The 19,048-nt window shown below is 36.4% G+C and overlaps 1 protein-coding gene across 1 annotated transcript in view; it reads right to left on the bottom strand.

Moving 5' to 3' along the window:
- Positions 1-19,048, bottom strand: part of KCNH8 (potassium voltage-gated channel subfamily H member 8) — a 285,516-nt gene that overhangs the window by 97,395 nt on the left and 169,073 nt on the right. The window contains exon 6 of the mRNA XM_059662919.1: positions 1,367-1,524. Coding sequence (XP_059518902.1) covers positions 1,367-1,524 — 158 coding nt within the window. The remainder of the gene's footprint in view (positions 1-1,366; positions 1,525-19,048) is intronic.

Here is a 19,048-nt window from a genome sequence, read left to right as displayed (position 1 = left end):
ACACTTTCATTATAGCATTATAGTACACTTATCTAGTCAAATTCAACCTTAAAAAGCACTTTAAGAAACTTGGATAACAACTCAATGTAGCACTGATTGATATTACATACTGAATTTCCCCCAGAGCTTTCATTTCAGTTGAGTTATAAACCTCTTAAAGAGGTTGACACCCTCACTTCCCAACTTAAGAAAAGAAAAAGAAAAAAATACTATTATTGTATATGAAATTAACAAGTGACAAATATGTACTAGTCAGGATTACAGTTCAATCTTCATTCTGAAGTTGATATCAATTGTATTTGAAATATTGATCACTTTGTTTAATATTGAAACCTATGCTTTCACATTCTTAATAAGAAATATTTCTACAGGAGGTTGCTAACTGCATAGGAAATATGTTTAATTAGAATTAATGTTTAATAAATTTTTTTCCAGTTAAAATTGTTTATGCTAGCAGCAAATTGCATTACTGGTCCAAAAATGCTATTATATCTCCCCAAAACTCTATTTATAAAACGGCACTTAATTTTGTAAGGATATCAATCACTAAATAATAAAAATTGTTATTACTACAAGTAGAAGATACTTTTTTCCCTTTGAGGAGATGTACGTATAAAGGCTTTTGATGAAAAAAGAGACGTTACAAATACAGGGTGTCCCCCCAAAAATGTATACACACTTAATATCTGATAGCTCAATTGATGTTTCTTTTCAGATTTAATCCATTGGAATTAATAGTTATCCAAATTGTGTACACATTATTTTGAGACACCCTATATTAATAACAAAGAGAACTCAAGTCGGTCATTGTGTCATTTAGGTTTCTGCCTCATGCAACATTTTTACAAAGACTTCCAAAAAGTAGTTGAATTTTCTTATTTTAAATTTAGCGTTTTTCTCTATCTTGATTGGTCTTCTGTTTGTTATGCCAATGAATAATAAAATACTCAAGAAGTAAGAATAAAGGTCATAAAAGTAAAAGAAATCCTTAAACTCTCCACCAATCTCTAGAGGCAAATATCTGCCCAAGCAAGATAAACTTATGCTATAGTTTTATAGATGGCTTCCTTATCAAAGGGTTTGTTAAGCAAATCTGTATTGCTGATCAATCTAGACGTTTTGTATATCTTTGTTCTTGGTATTAAAATAACTAGAAACAGGTAATGCAGATTTCAAAAGGAAATTCTTCCTCAAGTGGAGAATCTGACCTGCATATCATTGGGCAACTTGGCATCTTTATGAACAAGGACATCAAATCTTGGTTGCCAAATCGCCACAAATGTTTAAAACCTGAACTTGTGAAAAACAAACACAGGGGTAAACCAGCCTTCTGGGTCATGTGCAAGGGAGGTCTTTCCTTACTCACCACTGTGACGTTGAAAGCGTACAGAAGATCAAAAGGCAGAGCAGCGATTAAATCAATGATGAACCAAGTTGTGACGTAGTGGATGCAAATTGATCTTGCTTCAAAGATAACTTGGCCAGACTTGCTGACATAGGTTGTTCGGAAGTTTAAAATAATATCTGCTTGGAGAAAAAAATGATAAAGAAGGAGAGGAAGGAAGAGAGAGAGAATAAGGGAAGACAAAGGGGAACAGTGGAAGGGACAAAAGGGAGACAGCATAGAGGAAGGGAGGAAGAAAGAAAATTGTATAAAATTAAGTAAAGTTAGGCAAATGGTAGCCTCTTAGCATATTTCAGATTGATAACATACAAAATAATCTTCTTGGCAGATCCAGCACAACTTAACAAACATGTATTAAGAAAGGTAAAAATAGTAATATTTTTTGAGCACTTAGTACATTCCAGACATTATGAAGTGAATGCTAAGTTCTGAGTTACACATTAGATGAATTGGAATACTCATTATAGCTAATTTAAACCATTAAACATAAGCAGAATAGTGTTGTATGAGGTTAGAAATTTGTTGATATCATGAGCATGATGATGACAAGAATAAATCATACAATAGTGTGCACTTTATGTATATAATTTTTACTTTTCACTTTATATTCACATTTGTGGAAGGCAGAATTCTAAAATGACCTTCCAGGATCCTCACCCTCATATTATCTTTTTTTTTGAGTGAGGGTGAAACCTGTGAGCATGAGGAGATATGCAGCCATGATCATGTTGCAGTATATGACTAAAGGGTACCGTTGCTGATCAGTGACCATTATAAACAGAATTTTTTTTTCAGCTGATGGCAAGGGATTAAAAGCCAGTGAGTCATACTCTTGCTCAACTGGAAGAAGGCAACTGTCTGGGTGAAAAGAGCCACCTGGCAGAGAACAGTATGCAGTTCTCCAGTTGCTAAGAACAGCCCTTAGGTGACATTAAGTGAGAAATGGGAACCTCAGTCCTACAACCATTAGGAAATGAACTCTTCCAACAGTCACATGAGCTTGGAAGAGGATTCTGAGCTCCAGAGGGAACACAGCTTAGCTAACACCTTGATTGCAGCCACGTGTAACTCCGAGCAGAGAATTAAGCTAAGCCATACCTGGACTTCTGACCTATAGAAATTATGAGGTAATAATTGGGTGGTGTTTTAAGACATTAAGTTTGTGGTGTCTTGCTCTGCAGCAGTAACAAACTAATACAATATTTATTATGTCATTTGACTTTTATAGCATTGTGAGGTGAGATAATCTAGGGATTATGACAAGACTGATTACTATTATGTATTTTAGATAACACACACGTTCTTAGCATGAAGCCAGTACTGTTCTAGGCCCTTTAGAATCATAAATCTCATTGACTCCTTATAGCAATGGTAAGATGTAGGCACTTCCATTAACTCTTTTACAGATGTGAAAAATGAGGCACACAAGAGGTCAAGTGACTTGTTCAGGGTCACACAGATGATGAAACAAAAGCACAGGATTAAACTCCTCAGCTAGTTGGTGAAAGAGCCAGACCCAAATCTAAGTCTCCTAAATTCTGATTCAGTATTGGCGCCTTAAGAGAGGCCAATCACATCACTTGTCTGGAAGCTTGTTCCAGGTGACTCAAAACAAAACAAAAGTCGCTCTAGTTTATTGTGACTCCTAACTTTAAAATATAATACTGTTAAAAGATTATTAACTTTTTGTCAAAAGCTAAAATTATCAAACTACTTCCATTGTTAATATTGAAAATATGAAAGGTTGAAGCTAGTGGATAAACTACTCACAAAGGTTTGAAGATAATCCCAAGATGCTTTCCACTGCAGAGTAAAAATGCTGTGATGGCAAGTGCCAAAGCATCAGTGAAGCAAGGCTACCATAAGGAGCACGGTGGAATGCCATGAGGTTGTTATGGTAGCACATGAACTTTTTTTTCCCTTTCCCTTTAACTTTCTAGACTCTGCATTAGCAAAGCAATTTAACAAGTCAGACCACCAGCTGTAGAAATCAAGCAGAGATTTCAACTTAATGGTTTCCAAAAGAAAGCTCAGGTTAGGCATTTAGGTTTTCCTCTTAGGAGTGAGCAATCCAAAGCAAATGTTTACCAAGCTTTAGTTTCTAAAACAGAAGCTAAGGTAAGTTTAGAAATTCATTATAAAATTGAAGGGATACATTTCTTGCATGTTTATTAACTGATTGCCAGGTCTACCACACATTTCACAGAAAACCCACTGCCACTATTAACATATTTGAGGCATTCCCTAAATGGAGGAATGAATGAATTGACTGCCCTTTGATTGGTGCTGCAAACATTTTATAAAGGTATGTGGTTAATCATGTGATTTACTATAAAGTAAAAGAGAAGTGCAGACTGCTAAGTAGATAAAATGTATTCTTGAATGAATCATTAGAAAGTTTAGAAAACTTAAAAAAATAATTTGTTATTCATTGGAGTTAATTGGTTGAATGAAGATATGCTAATTTTAGGTTTCAAAAGAAGTCATTAGAAGACTTATACACAAATAGTGATAATCATAAAAGAATGAAAGCTATTTTTAAAATCAACTGTTAAAAAAACTATAGATATAAATCTATTTTTGAAATATGTAAATACTTTAGGTTTATTTTTTGGTGGGAACCTAGATATATATTATATTCTAACATTTTCAGGGTTATGGTACTATTTTTGTGCAAAGACTATAGGTTTATCAAATGATTAGTATTATTTTTGAACACTAATTTCTAAAAAACCTAGTTATGTTGCATGATAAGCATAGAAAGTTCTACTGTATTATGATTTATAAAACTTTTCAAATTCCTTAGTGTGGTTTCCATGCCAACTCTCTCATGTGTAATACTATTACTGTCATTTTACCAATGACTCAGGAGATTTAAAGAAATCTCCTTAAAGTTATAAAGGAGATTTTACATTTTTAAAGTCACGAGCAACAAAGAGACAGAGCATCTTTAGACACCCGGTCCCATTTTCTTATCATTATCTTAAGTATATTTTAGAGGGAATAACAATAGGTTGGTGTAGGAAAATGCAGTCCTGAAAGTAGCTCTTAGACCAAATTCAGCATCAGTACCACCCAGGTTAAAAAAAAATTAAATCAGAATCCCAGAATTGAATGTGAGGAAATGAACTGTTTTTGATTCTGGAAATAAAAGAACTTTTTGTCTAGGGATCACTGAGAATTCATTCTGCTTTCTCTCTACTGATACGATGTGGTGTCTAGAAACAGAACTCCATGTTTGTAAATATTCTCTTAAATGGAAGGGCAGGTGATTAGTACAAGTTCTTCTTTAAGAGTGAAGGGAGCATCAGATAAAATGATTGTGATGAGAAAGCAAAGAGCTGTCAGATGTGATGTCCCTCATGTGAGAATCATGGGGGCAAAGTGGAGCCTCGAGAATATTGGGACAGCTGTTCCTCCCCCATGGTTGTCTCATTTCCCATGAGGTTTTGTATTTTTGGCAAATTAAATCAGGAACTCATTAAAATGTTACAGCAAGAATGTGGTCTCCTGCAGACAATCTACAATTTACCTGAAAGGCAGCAATATAGTTTTCATTTTGAGGCATATGGAAGATCTATGATGTTTTTCAACTTTTATGTTGAGAAGTACATAAAAGTGTACTCATATCCAAATTTTTATGTGTGATTTTATTATTAATTCCACTTATTAATGTGTGCAACTGTCCAGAAGTATATATACACAGAGCACAGAGTTTGAATCAGAAAGAACATCATCTCCATTCTTTATACGATTTATAGAATTTTCAAAAATTGATCATAATACACCCCACCCAAATGAGGCAGAATAGAATTGAATTATATGATGATTCAGGTGCCACTTAATGGTTTTGAAGGATAATCATTTGTCTTGTATTTCATTTTTACAAAAACATGATTAAATTTAAGACAAATAATAAACAAATGTAGGCATGTTCTGTTTTCATATTGTTAAGGACCTTTAAAAATCAGTGCTTCCTCTCTCTCCCACACTAAATGGCTATGTATGTGGACTAAAAATCAGAAAGGTTAAATCCATTTTTTCTAGTTTGATTTCCTTGAGAACTATGTAATTAGGAAGTACAAAAAAAGGTTAAATTCAATATGGCACAAATGAGTAGATTCCTTTTCTTTATTAGCATGCATGCCAGATGGGAAATAATTTTAAAATCATATTGGCTTACTCATAAAAAGTAAATTAAAATATAATTGTGTGTATGATAGCATATGCACCACATACAAATAATTAATATCTTCATTTTGCTATTCCTTTAAAAATTAATCAATGTAGTACAGCTCGGGTGAAGAGATATTTCACTAAACCAGCTGCCAGACTAATGTTCTAAAGATGGCTTGTGAGGTTCTCCTTTCAACACTATGTGATGTCTACAAAGTCAAGCTACAAGATGTGGAAAGAATGAATAATTGAGAGCTGATTAGTGAAGAGGCTTGAGGGACTAATAATCCTAAGAATGACTGTAATCAATTGCCAATAATAGTAGATGAGATTTTCATACCACTCAACCCTTGCTTATCTTGTCAGCATTTGTCCCTTCTGTTTACCTTAAAGTGAAAGATTTAAAGAAAAAGAAAGGACAGCAGACTCGGTGAGAAATAGCATTTAAGAGCAGCAGACTTAGTGAGAAATGGAACTTAAGAGCAATTGCATTTAGAAAAAAAGGTGAAATTAAAAGAGGCAACCAGGCGGATTGAGGGGTGGCTGAAGCTGGTGTTGGTTCCTGTTTTGTACCAGTGTGGCCAATGGTACCATGGTGTACTCTTATATCAGTTTGACCTTCAATATCAGCATCCCATTAACCCACATAGGAGGGAAGAGACCTACAAGTCTTCTATCCTAATGTCTTCAAATGCAGGCACTCCATCCATGTCATCCTTCATAAGGATATGGCCAACCGGTCTTCGAATGCCCCCAGCAGTGGTAAGCTCCCTGCCTTTTGAGAGCCCTTGGTTTGACATGCCCATCACTAAGTAGTTCTGCCTTTTCTCAAGATGCCTTCTTCCCTGTAGCACCCTTTCCTTGGTTCTAGTTTCATCCTGAGCAACAACACAGAATACACTGTCCTCTCCCATCCCAAAGCCCTTTCCATAAATACTCAAGATCAGTCATCAAGTTGACTCAGTGCCCCAGGATGAATATCTCCATTTCTTCCAACTGTCTCCAACTGATGGGGTTTCCTTTTCCCAGTCCTGGCGATTTTCTCTAGTTCCACAAGTCTCATGACTTTGGGCTTTTCCCTTCTTATGTCCCCCTTTCTCTTTTCAGGCTGAGCTTTTATTCATTTTACATAGTGAGCTGCCCTATCAGTTTTTATTTTAAAAAGGAGTTCTCAAGTGCTAGCATAATAAAGAAAAGTAGTCAACTTACATAGCTGACTACTATCCTTTGGGAAGTAAGATATGGAAAGGTTAGCAGTTTATGCCATCCAAAAATATGCCAGTTTGGCATTAGAATTATTTTGAGCTGAAGGCAACTGAGAAGCAGACACCTGAAAAGCTACCTGCTCTGCCCCTATTTGCTTCAAAGCAGGACATACTTTTCAAAAGCACCCTCCTCCTCTCTGTACCAGGAAAGACAAAAGCTAATCCCCAGACATAGCCTGTCCAGAGTGGAAGACACACTCCAACCAGCAGAGTTTTCAGTTTTTATTACTCCTCAGTCTCCTTGACACTTGATATTATTAGACTTTGCCAATTGGGTGGGCATATAATGCTTCTAGTAATTCTTTAGAATTGGTTTTACTCTAGTAATACAGCCTTAACAACTTGTTGGGTACCTTTAAAAAGAATCTTGCATTACTATTAGCTGAAGTTATGCACATTTGCTTTGCCATGCTCTTTGATTTTCTGTGTCTGCTGGCTGGAATTAAGAACAAAGTGACCTTAGAAGCCACCCATTAAAGTTAGTAGAGCCACTGTCAGTCTCAGTCCTTAAATAATTACATAAGAGAACCACCTCCTCCTATTTCTCCCTACCAGCCCTCAATATATTCCCCAGGACATTAGGTGAGAAATACATTTCTAGTCTCAGAAGCCACTGAATTATTGTTGCAGCTCGTGTTGCAGTAGCTGATCAAACCTAACTAATACACAACGCAAAGACCACAGCTCTCATCCTTTCATTAACTTAGCAATTTAACAGTTCCTAGTCCCATGAAATAGTGCTTTGGTGGCTGGTCTTGACAGTCCAATCAAAATGTGACCTGCTATCATAATGGGCAAGCGATGCATCCAGTTCTCCAGACTCTACTAACAATGGCAGCACTCCGAAGCCATAGTTTCTTATTTGTTTGTTTCTCAATATCTAGCCAAAAATTGGTCAGCATCATTTCAACATAAACCTTTTCTGCAGCAGCTCCTAGGAATTTAACCTCCTGGTGTTGCTAAAGCAGAGGTATTAATACGATCCATTGAGGTCACCTCAGTATATACTTGCAATTTCAGCAAACAGGACAGCCAGTTAAATCTGGATTTCAAATAAAGAATGAATAATTTTGGGGGCAGAAATATGTCCTATAAAAAGAAAAAGTCCTTTTATTGCTACAAGTATCCTCAGGCTAGTAAGTCTCTCAAGAGAAAACCAGATGACCTAAAAATTGATCAGCCCTCCTCATCTCACCAACATACGTGCACAAATCTACATAATGTCCTTGTCAGGAACTTAAGAATGTGTGTGTGTGTGTGTGTGTGTGTGTGTGTGTGTGTGTGTGTATGTGTATGTGTGCCACCAGATGGATCCTGATGTGGACGTGAACTAACTATACAGAAGAAACATGTTTCAGCCAGAAACATCACATCTTTTTTTTTTTTTTTTTTTTTTTTTGCAGGTGTTGTATGTTTTATTTGATTCTCAAAACAATCCTGTGATACATATTAGTTTCCCCATTTTACTGATAAGGAAACTGTGATTTAAAAGAGCAATTCATTTAAGGTCACAGCATTTCTTTAGATGCAGCGCAGGTCTAAATTAAACTCATTTTCTTTTGATCAGTATGTATGGAGTGGACACTGTGGGACAGGGCTGGGAAAAGATAGACCAGGACCCGAAGACAGAACAGGACCCTGACCTTCATCAATAGAGAAAATACCCTCTTGGCCTCTCTTGACGAGTTTGCTTCCCTCTGCCACTGCATAGCTCATTCTGTGTGTCATTATCATCTTTTTAGATATCTATCTCTCACTCTGGGCTGTGAGAGAAACATCACATCTTCATGTGCTTCTCTGCACTACCATCTCTTGCTTCCATTCTTTGAAAAAAGAAAAAAACTTGGTTGTTTGCAACAGCAATTAACCTCCTTGCAATTTCTTCCTGTTTTATCAAACTTATACAACTTACATTCTAGACCTTTACTTCTATCATCAACTCAAGTACAGCAAGGATCATTCCAACCGCCTTTTCCCATTTACTCTTTTGGTTGTGCATTCTCACGCCCTGCCTTGTATGTACACAGTATTGCTGTGCACCTATGAAACCACCTTTCCAGGTCTTCATACCTGTGTTTTGGAAAAGTCTCTGATTGTGGGCATCTCCTCTTTGTTCACAACTGGTTTCCCAAAGAGATGAATTGCTTCTTGTTCAGAAACCTATATGTTTGTTTCATTCCAGTGTATTTTGAGTTTTTCTACACTTCTTATTATACTGTTTGGATTATCCAATGTAAATTAACCTGTTTGGAATCTCTCCAGAGGAATATCACCAAAATTACTGATTTCCATGGAAACTGTAATAATAATCATATTTATGGACATAACATTAGCAAGTTTGAAATACACATACATTTTTTGGATTTTATTCTTTAAAATTATAATGTTAGTCCAGTTAAATGTGGTGATATAATAAAATGTTATGAGCCAAAATATAACTGAGTTCTAATTTTGGCTCTCCCATAAGTAGCAGTGTCCTTTGGAAAGGTTTTCCTTTTTCTTTTTTTTGTAACCTTTTCTAAGTTCCAATTTCTATTTGAGTAAAATAGAGCTAATAAATGTTTGCTTCCCATCTATTTACTCAACCAGCATTTATTGATCACCTAGTATGTACGTATATTGGCTGGGTGTGGGTTGTACAAAGATTGATCCTCTCTTCCTGCATTCAAAGAAATTAGTTTAGTAGGGGATATAGGTAGAAAACTGGAAATTAAAAAATTATGTGATGAGTGCTTTGGAGACACCAAGAAAGAATTGCTAATACCTGTGGGACCACGTATAAAACCATATAGGCCTGCCTTTGGAAATAAGTCCATTGTTTAACTCAATGAGCTTAACTTTTTGTTTATCTGAATTATGGCAGTAGGCAAACATTAGTTTCCTGCCTACTATGGGTGAGAAACTATACTAGTTGAAGGAACTAGAGAAAAATATATTATCCAATCCATGTCCTCTGGGAGTGCATAGTTGTTTTTTTTTATGGCATGTGAGTGTGGGGAGATAAATAAGCAATTATGAAATAGGGTTGAAGAATGTGAGAGGGAAAGCACTTAAATAGTGCGCGATGGAAGCCCCAGACTTGTGGTGACAGGAGTAAGAAGAGTTAAAAAGAAGACTTTGTAGAAGAGGTCAAAGATGATACTTCAAGGATAAGGAGCATTTGATTGGGTAAAGAGATATCTTGCTACTTTTCTCTGAGAGTATAAAATAAAGAGGATATGAAAATACAAAGGATGCAAGGAATAATACAGTTGAAGAACTGCAAGGGGTCTCATATGGCTGGACCCACAGAAAGGAGAAGCAAGTGGTGATAAGTAAAAAGATAGAGTCCAGATCCTAAAGGGTCTTCTATGCCATGGTGGAGAATTGCCATGTGCAATCACTTGGGTGACAGTATTTTGATCTTCAACAAATATTTAGCAAATTGAATAACACATAATGAATGACATCTAGGGACAGGTGGCCATAATATTCTTTTGTTATCTAAAATAAACAACTTTTCAATATATTCAATATATATTTGGTTTTAAAAATTATTTATCTTTAAACTATTGGGGTAGTGGTGGAGGAGATTATTCCAATGGCAAATGCTAAATGCATGGATTCAACTGGGAAATATAAACCACATAAATAATGCAATTTTTACTTACAGAATACAGTATTTTTATATGCTGCAAGAAAATATACTTGAAAAAGTGGGAAGAGGAGAGAATGACATAGCAGAGTTCATGTTGCTAAGAGGAAAATGGAAAAAAAAACCCACCTCATTACTGTGCAATATGTTTCTAAATCAAGAACTCATAATTTTCCTCTGGGTTTCTAAATTTAGTAATATTCCATTCTTAATTTCCTTGTCTTGTACAAAACAAGCACTATTGTTTCATATTTTATGAGTACGTGCTCCTTCCTGTAGTCTATTTATAATAATATGTAAGTCTCAGGGCAGTGAAGACAATTTTCCACCAAATTTGTCATCTAACGAATGTTTCATATTTAAACATCGTGAATTCAGGTACATGGTGAAATAACTACTGTGTTTGTCAGGCAAATACAACTCATTTTCTATGTATATCTAATCTTCTAAAGGGGAAAATAGTAGTTAATCACAGTAGAACAATATTGATAACATTATTTTATCTGACTTATTCCGTTATATGAAATGCTTTGTAGCATTAAAGAAATTCAGAAAGCAACATGCAACTAGAACTTCTCACAATAGCCATTACTGTAAAAAAAAAAAAATACTAGCAAGAACAAATTGCTTTTCAACTAGAACTTTGATAAATAAATGCTCTAAGGATAATGTGATTAAAAAGATAACACTCTGAAAATGTTATAAGCTGTATCTCTTACTATTTTGGGCCCAGTAATTCCACTCCTTAAAAGAATTCAAAATGTCGAGGTAGAGTCTTTTGCATTTGATGTTCCCTTTCTCTGGAATGTTCTTCATCAAGACTTGTAGTTCATGTGATTGCTTGTCCCCTTGCTTCCCCTCCATTTTTATGTACACGTCATGTTCACCATTAGCTTCCCATTTTAGCTAATCATTTCCCCTTCTCTGCTTTACTTCTCTGTGCAACTCACCACTATCTAACACGCTATATATTTTCTTATTTGTTTTGTGTCCTGTTTGTCTCCTACTGGGATGTAGCACCTTTGAGGGCAAATGTCTCTATTTGTTTCACTGCTCTATTTCTAACATCTAAAATAGTGCATAGCAAACAATGGGCATCCAATATATATTTGCTCTGTTAGTGAATAAATATATTTTCCACGGAGGTATTCATTATTTTTTTTGTGTAAGTGGCAAGATATATCACCTGCAATATGTAACCATTAAGACATGGTTAACTAAACAGAAAAGCTCCTTTACATGATGGGATGTTATGCAAATATTAAATGTCTATAAATATTTATAAAACACAGAGAAATATATTAAAAAGGTCTGTAAAATACAAGGCACCTAAATTTGCATAGACTGTGATCACATCCACAAGAAGAGAAATAAGAGGAAACGATACCAGAAAAATTTCACATGGAGGCAGTTGTGTTGGAATGGGTGTTGCTGAAGGCCATTTGTTTCTCTCCACTATTTCTATTTTAAACCTTATGTAATTAGCACGGTATATTCACAGAGGAGAAATTAAACTAATCAAAAGAAAATGTCCGGAGAATGTGATTTGTTGGTTTGTTAGAACATTGCCATTTAGTGATTTTTGTTCATAGCAAAGAATAGAGGAAATATTTCTAAAAATCTACTTGTCTAATAGGAAATGATGGCCAATAAAGTACTTTTTCTAATCAAACATACACCCATTATTGTAGTGTAAGGAAACTATTAATTGCAAATTTTGAACCAATGAAATGAAAACTCTGCATTTTCATGCGGTTAAGAAAAATACAGTGGTCACATATCCTGGGTATCCATTCAATAGCTCATTTATCATAGCATTTCATCTTCCCAGGAGATATTCTGAAAAGCCTTAAGAAGCAATAATTAAGCCGATAGTATATTTATAAAATAAATGCAATTCCAATCTTTGCTCAAGGGCTTATGTAGGTACTTTTAAGCCAACTTATATGGGAGCTCTTAATAGCAATAATGAAATAGTACCTTACTTTACAATGCTCTGTTTTTCCCACTCAAGGCACTCTGACATACAAAATCTCTTCACTCTTAAAATACTGGGTATGTGACACTTCTCTGGAAATCTGAAGTGGCAGGGTAATTTTCTGGTTTTTTGTTTGTTCTTATCCTCAGGCTTAGACTTTTTTAGCAGACAATAGCTGGTCAATGGCCAAGTGGGCAGTGATTCATTTCTAGTCAATGGTTAACGCTCAATGCAATACATTCCATTTATTTGATACTCCAGTTGTATTTACTGGGACTGTGGGCACTGGGAATGCTCTCATACTTGGGTGAAAAATGGCACACGAGACAAAGGTCAAATCTGAAGTATGGCTATGAATTACTCTTAGTGGGAGTGCAGACGTGCAGATATGGGGTGTTATGTGTGGACTTTCATTACTATCCTATGTTTGAATGTCAGAGAAAGAGTAGGAGGGAGACTGTGATTATGAGAGTTAGGAAAAAAAATGGAAGAGAATGAGAAAGAAAGGGAGGGGAGGGGGGGGAGGGACTCAAACACTAAGAGATAAATGAATGCTAACCAATCAACGCTTCTAAATACGTAGCCCAGGAATACTAGAATGCCCAAATCATGCAGCAGTAAAATTTATTTTAATTCCCTCATCATTATGAAATTTCAACCCTATTTATTGTTTGAAGTCTTTCTTTCCAGTATCCAAGTTTTTATCTTTAATTTAGTCATTTATCTAAGGGGGGAATGACATGTCTTGGTTTGCACATCTCAGGAAAATGACTGTAAGTTGAGGTTTTCTTGTATAATAAAATGTCTATACTCTTTCACATTCCAGTGAAATTTATATATTTTACCCTAACAGAAAAAGACACTCGCGAATGTTGAAAGGCCCGGCTGTGGTGACTCAGTGGATTGAGTGTCGGTCCATGGACCAAGAGGTCCTGGGTTCGATTCCCAGTCAGGGCACATGACTGGGTTGTGGGCTTGATCCCCAGTGGGGGCATGCAGGAGGCAGCCAGTCAATAAGTCTCTCTCTCTCATCATTGATGTTTCTAGCTCTCTTCCCCTCTCCCTTCCTCTCTGAAATCAATAAAAATATTAAAAGTAAAAAAGAATGCTGAAAGAATGAAAGAACTCCTTTTGAACCTTGGATTTCTATTGGAGAGTTTTTTTGAACTGGAGTTGAATAGTATAAGAACATTATTTCTCAGTTCTACGTTAAGTGGGAAAAGGCATATTTATACGGGATATGGGGAAAGCTTTACAAGACAAACATGTATTTAAAAAAACTATTAGAAATTGAACACAGATTCAGGAAAATGATGAAGTTGTTGGCTGGAGACAAGTCTCAGTTACTCTGAAGCTGGTGATTGAAGCTTTAGGTAATGACTTCCTTCTAGACCAGCGGTTCTCAACCTGTGGGTCGCGACCCTTTGGGGGTCGAACGACCCTTTAACAGGGGTCGCCTAAGACCATCAGAAAACACATATATGTTTTTGTGATTAATCACTATGCTTTAATTATGTTCAATTTGTAACAATGAAAATACATCCTGCATATCAGATATTTACATTACGATTCATAACAGTAGCAAAATTACAGTTATGAAGGAGCAACGCAAATAATTTTATGGTTGGGGGTCACCACAACACGAGGAACTGTATTAAAGGGTCGCGGCATTAGGAAGGTTGAGAACCACTGTTCTAGACTGTTAATGGAAGCCCAGCTTGTGCCTTTTAGGCTTCATCAGAGCTGGGAAGAAAAAAGGGGAGGAGCTGAAATGCAGATCAGCTTATTTCCTTGTTCCTAGAAGTGGTGATGGAAGACTGGATGGGAGAAGACACTGGAATAATTGCCTGTAATGTTGTTTGGGATCATTTAATGCACACCAGATCCCGAAGAGCTGCAAATAAAGAATGCAGGACTAGAGTCGATGGAAGATCTAATTTGGGCTTTTCTAAAAGAATGCTGAGGCAAGTCTGTAGAAGCAGCTGTAAAAGCCTCAGATCCTTTAAGTGGTAAATGAGTCCCCAGACACTTGTGTTCCTGAAAGCCGAGGGAATTGGAATGTTCTTGGTTATCAGATGGACTGTCGTCGTATCTCAGGGCTTGTGTTCAAGTTGGATTTTCAGTATGAATCAAAGAGGGCTGATTTTCTGAAAATAATGGATATTAAAACAAACCAAAGAGATATGGGCTTGATAATATTATTGACAATACTCATTCTTACTGATTAAACAGTGAGTGAGATTATTTTTTTAAAAATAAAATTACTTCATTAAATCCTCACAAGATTGATACTGTTTTGCCCATTTTACAAATAGGTTTAGGGCTATAGTTCTAGCTTGGTCAGTAGTTAGTTAGATCGTGGATAAATTAATTGCTTTGTTTTTTTCCCCTTTCCCTCCTAAGTATGAATATATATACCTGCATGATTATGTCACAAGGTTATATTAAAAATTAAGTGAGAAGAAATAATCTCTGAAATAGCAAAAATTGTTGACATGTAAATGGATAAAAAGCATTGGTTAATAAAGTATTGCAGACAAAAGGAGAAATAAAATAATCAGAACTGACAAAAATTTAGACATATGCTTATAAGAAATACTGCATTTAGCCCTAGCCAATTTTGCTCTGTGGATAGAATGTCAGCCTGCAGACTGAAGGGTCCCAGGTTCAATTTCGGTCAAGGGCACATGACCGGATTGCAGCGGGCTCAATCCCCAGTAGGGGGCCTGCAGGAGGCAGCCAATCAGTGATTCTCACTCATCATTGGTGTTTCTATCTCTCCCTTTCTCTCTGAAATCAATAAAAATGTATTAAGAAAAAAGAAATACTGCTTTTATAAGAATTCTGTTCATTAGTTGGGGTAAAATCACTTGTAAATTGTGACCTAAAAGCACTAAACAAACACTAAATGATGGTGCTGATTAACGAATTAAAGTCAAACCCACATGTTTCTGGAATGTTTTCTATTATGATACTGAGAACCAGTGACTAAGAACTACCTAGATCAACAGAGTATAATCTTAAAAATATAATATTGGGAGAAAATTCCTTTGGGATGTTTGGGATTGTCATAATAGTTGGGGAGCATTGCTGGTGAGTAGTGGGTAAGGATGCTAAATGTTCAGTCCTAGACAGGATGGTCCACACAATGTATAATTAATTTCCCTTTATCTCACATGACTCTCAACTGTCCTTTTGTGACTAAGGTGAATGTAGCAAATAGGAAGTAGAACTGCACATCAACTTTCCTTTGACCTTTACTTTCTGGGGGCTCTCAGAGAGACCAAGTCCATCAGAGTTACAGTTTTATGGTGTAGCCTATGAAGCCATGGTGGTAATAATCTCAGATACAAAGAATGTACAGACCAATTCCTAGCTAGCCTGTGTCAGAGTGGAATGACAAGACAGAGAAAGAGCATTCTGTTCCTTTGGAAAGGACATATCGTAGGACTTATGAAATGACTTAGTGCAAGGGGTCAAGATGCTAGAGAATTTTTCTTAATTTGTTCTGTTATTTTTAGAATGACATATCAATCAGTAACAGAATATCTAATTAGCTGGCTCCAGTAATGGGAACATTCTTACATCATCTGACGAGGGGTCCAGAGGTGCAATATCTCAACTTTCTGCTCTGCCATCCACATCTTCTTTCCTATGCCTCTCCTGATGATTAAGGATGGCTGCAGGAGTTACACACATCATGTCCTCCCATCATATCCAACCCCAGGGGGAACAGAAGGAGTAGGAACACAAATATTTTCTCCTCACATGCTTCTCTTTGATCAGGGGAAAAATTATTTCCAAGAAGCCCTCAGAAATGATCTCTTTATATCCTATTGGACTGAACTGGCCACACCTTTACCCCTACTCCTGAAATTGGCTAAAGGGAAGGGAATTACCACTGGCTTAGAATACTCATAACTCATTCTCTGTGTCTGTCTGGGCATACTACTGCCTGCACAAAACTGGGTTCTTTGGGTTTTTAAGAAGGAAATGATTGTTGGACCTATGGGTATATTACAGTTTTAAGTACTGAGATTTCAGAGATTCAAGCTGTTAATTTATGCATTCATTGAAGAAAGAGAAAGAAGTTGGCACCTCTTTCTCTCATTTTCTGCCTCATTGCTTTCAATAAAAGAAATTAAGTTGAGTGGAATTTTTCAGAAAATGGAATCATATTGGTTATAAACTCTTATGAAACCTTTTCCAACAACTAGGAGACCCAAGTCTGCCATCAGTTAGCTATGGGGCTTTGGGCATATCACTAGGGCTCAGTTTCCCACCTGTAATGTAAGAACGATTAGGTTCTATAAATCACTCCTCATTCTGTAAGGCTTTGAATCAATAGCTAAGTTATGTAGGGTGGTTTTCAGACTAAAAGTAATTTTATAACTATTTTGTAACTTAAAGCCAAGCCTTGTGTCCTGTTGATTCTAAAGAACTAAGATGGCCCTAGCTGGTGGCCAAGTGGATAGCGTGTCCGCCTACAGACTGAAGGGTACCAGGTTCGATTCCAGTCAAGGGCACATGCCTAGGTTGTGGGCTTGATCCCCAGTAGGGGGCGTGCAGGAGGCAGCTAATCAGTGATTCTCTCTCATCATTGATGTTTCTATCTCTCCCTTCCTCCCTGAAATCAATAAAAATGTATCAAGAAAAAGAATATGGCTTACAAACTTCATTTTAAGGGGAAGAGAATAGAAATTCAAGCTCATGATTCATATTTATATTTTGACTAGCATAATTATATTCAGATACTTTCTTTATAGTGAATCTATCAGGGAAGAATGTTTTAATCTCAGTCTTCCCAAAAGAGTGTTACCAAGTGGTCTGGGGAGGAGCGAGTTCTGAGTTAAAAATAACTATAGAAAGTGCTGTATTAATCACAGTTAAACAGATTTCTTTACCACTAGATTTCTCAGAGGATTTATAATGCTATAAAGTTCATTGTGACTCTCCAAAAGAGATATATTACCTCCCAACTTGAACACCAGCCCTGAGATACCACAACAGACAGTCCATCTGATAACCAAGATGGCTACTAGGTGACTAACGGGCAGGTGTGTATACAGCCTGGATATGAAGGACAAAGGGATGATTCACGTCCAGAGTGGCGCGGGATGGTGCAAGATTCCATCATGCTACTCAGAATGGCATTCGATTTAAAACTTATGAATGTTTATTTCTGGAATTTTTCATTTAATATTTTTAGACCGTGGTTGACCAACAGATAGCTGAAACCCTGGGAAGAGAAACTGCAGATAAGGAGAGACTACTGTATTGTCTTCCTAGAGAAATACCTTGCTCCCTGAAACATCGTTGACGGCATAAAGAAAGAACACAGAAGATTTAGAGGCAACTATGGGGGGCAAGCCAGACTCTGTTGCTTTAACAGAGGGAAGCAACCCAAAACAAATAAAATAAAAGATCTTTCTCACACGTGTCAATTCTGAGTGTAAACATGTCATCATCTGCCAATGAGCATGTAGTATCAGAATTGGCTTCTAAGCCCTTGGAATTTCAAATGTCTAAGAACCAGAAATAGTGGAAAAGAAAGTTCAGGATGTAACCTTATCCCTATGAGCAAGGTTATATAATAGTAATAATAATAATTATTATATAAAATATTTGTTAAGGATATACTCAAGCTTATACATGTTAAATGACCTCTCAAGTTCTTGAGTACTTTGGCCAGGTTATTAGAAGTCTGTTTAGAGTGTTCATTTGTGTATATGTCTTGGATGGAAGAAGACATTAAAAGTTAGCAAGTAAAAGGGTCTAAAACCACAATGGATTGGCACATAGACACAACCAATTTGATTACAGTTTTCACTTTAAATTCCTTTACAAACTAGAATGTTGTTATTTGCCATTTAACAGTGATTTAATATCCCTTTACCATTACACTTTTCTAATAATGCATAGGTTAGGTTAAAAAAATTAAAGTTTCCTTAAATCTGTAGCCTTCCCAAGCTACCCAACTAGACAACAGTGCCATCTAGTGGCCTAAACATACCACAGCCAACGTTTTGGGGGTGGGGGCAGGGGTACTAAGATAGCAGATGCAATGCTAATTAGTGGCACCAAAGCCACACATAGGTCATACAAACTCATCCAGAACAAACACGCTCATTCAGTTGGAAGACCCCCTCTCCCAAAGCTTCACCAGCTCCATGGAGAGTACCACCACCATTAAAACAAGGTTGTGATCTGCCTCATTTCCTTTCCTTTCAACTTTAAAATCCATTTCTCTGTTTAAAAACTGTCTGAAAATATTTCCAAACATTCTCTCATATTTACAATAAGGTTGTTGCCCTATATCACCATGACGAGGTAGAGAAATAGGTATAAGGTCGCTAATGAAGACCAAGAACTCCACAGGAATGAATGAAAGATACAGGGAACTCCACAGGGAGTCAGTCCAAGCCATAGCAGAGATCTAGAATTTGCCTAAGAATGAGCAAGCAAGAGCTCAGTTTTGGTCTAAACAAGACAAAGATTTAAGGCATAGAATGTAGGAAAAGGCTTATAAGAGGGAAGAGATGCAGCTTCATCTGACATTCCCAATAGTCTAGAGATAAATACTCTTAGCA

The sequence above is a fragment of the Myotis daubentonii genome, chromosome 14 (genome assembly GCF_963259705.1).
Source record: "Myotis daubentonii chromosome 14, mMyoDau2.1, whole genome shotgun sequence".
NCBI lineage: Eukaryota > Metazoa > Chordata > Mammalia > Chiroptera > Vespertilionidae > Myotis > Myotis daubentonii.
The sequence above is the reverse complement of the archived record's forward strand: the minus strand, read 5'-3'. Positions and strand labels throughout refer to the sequence as shown.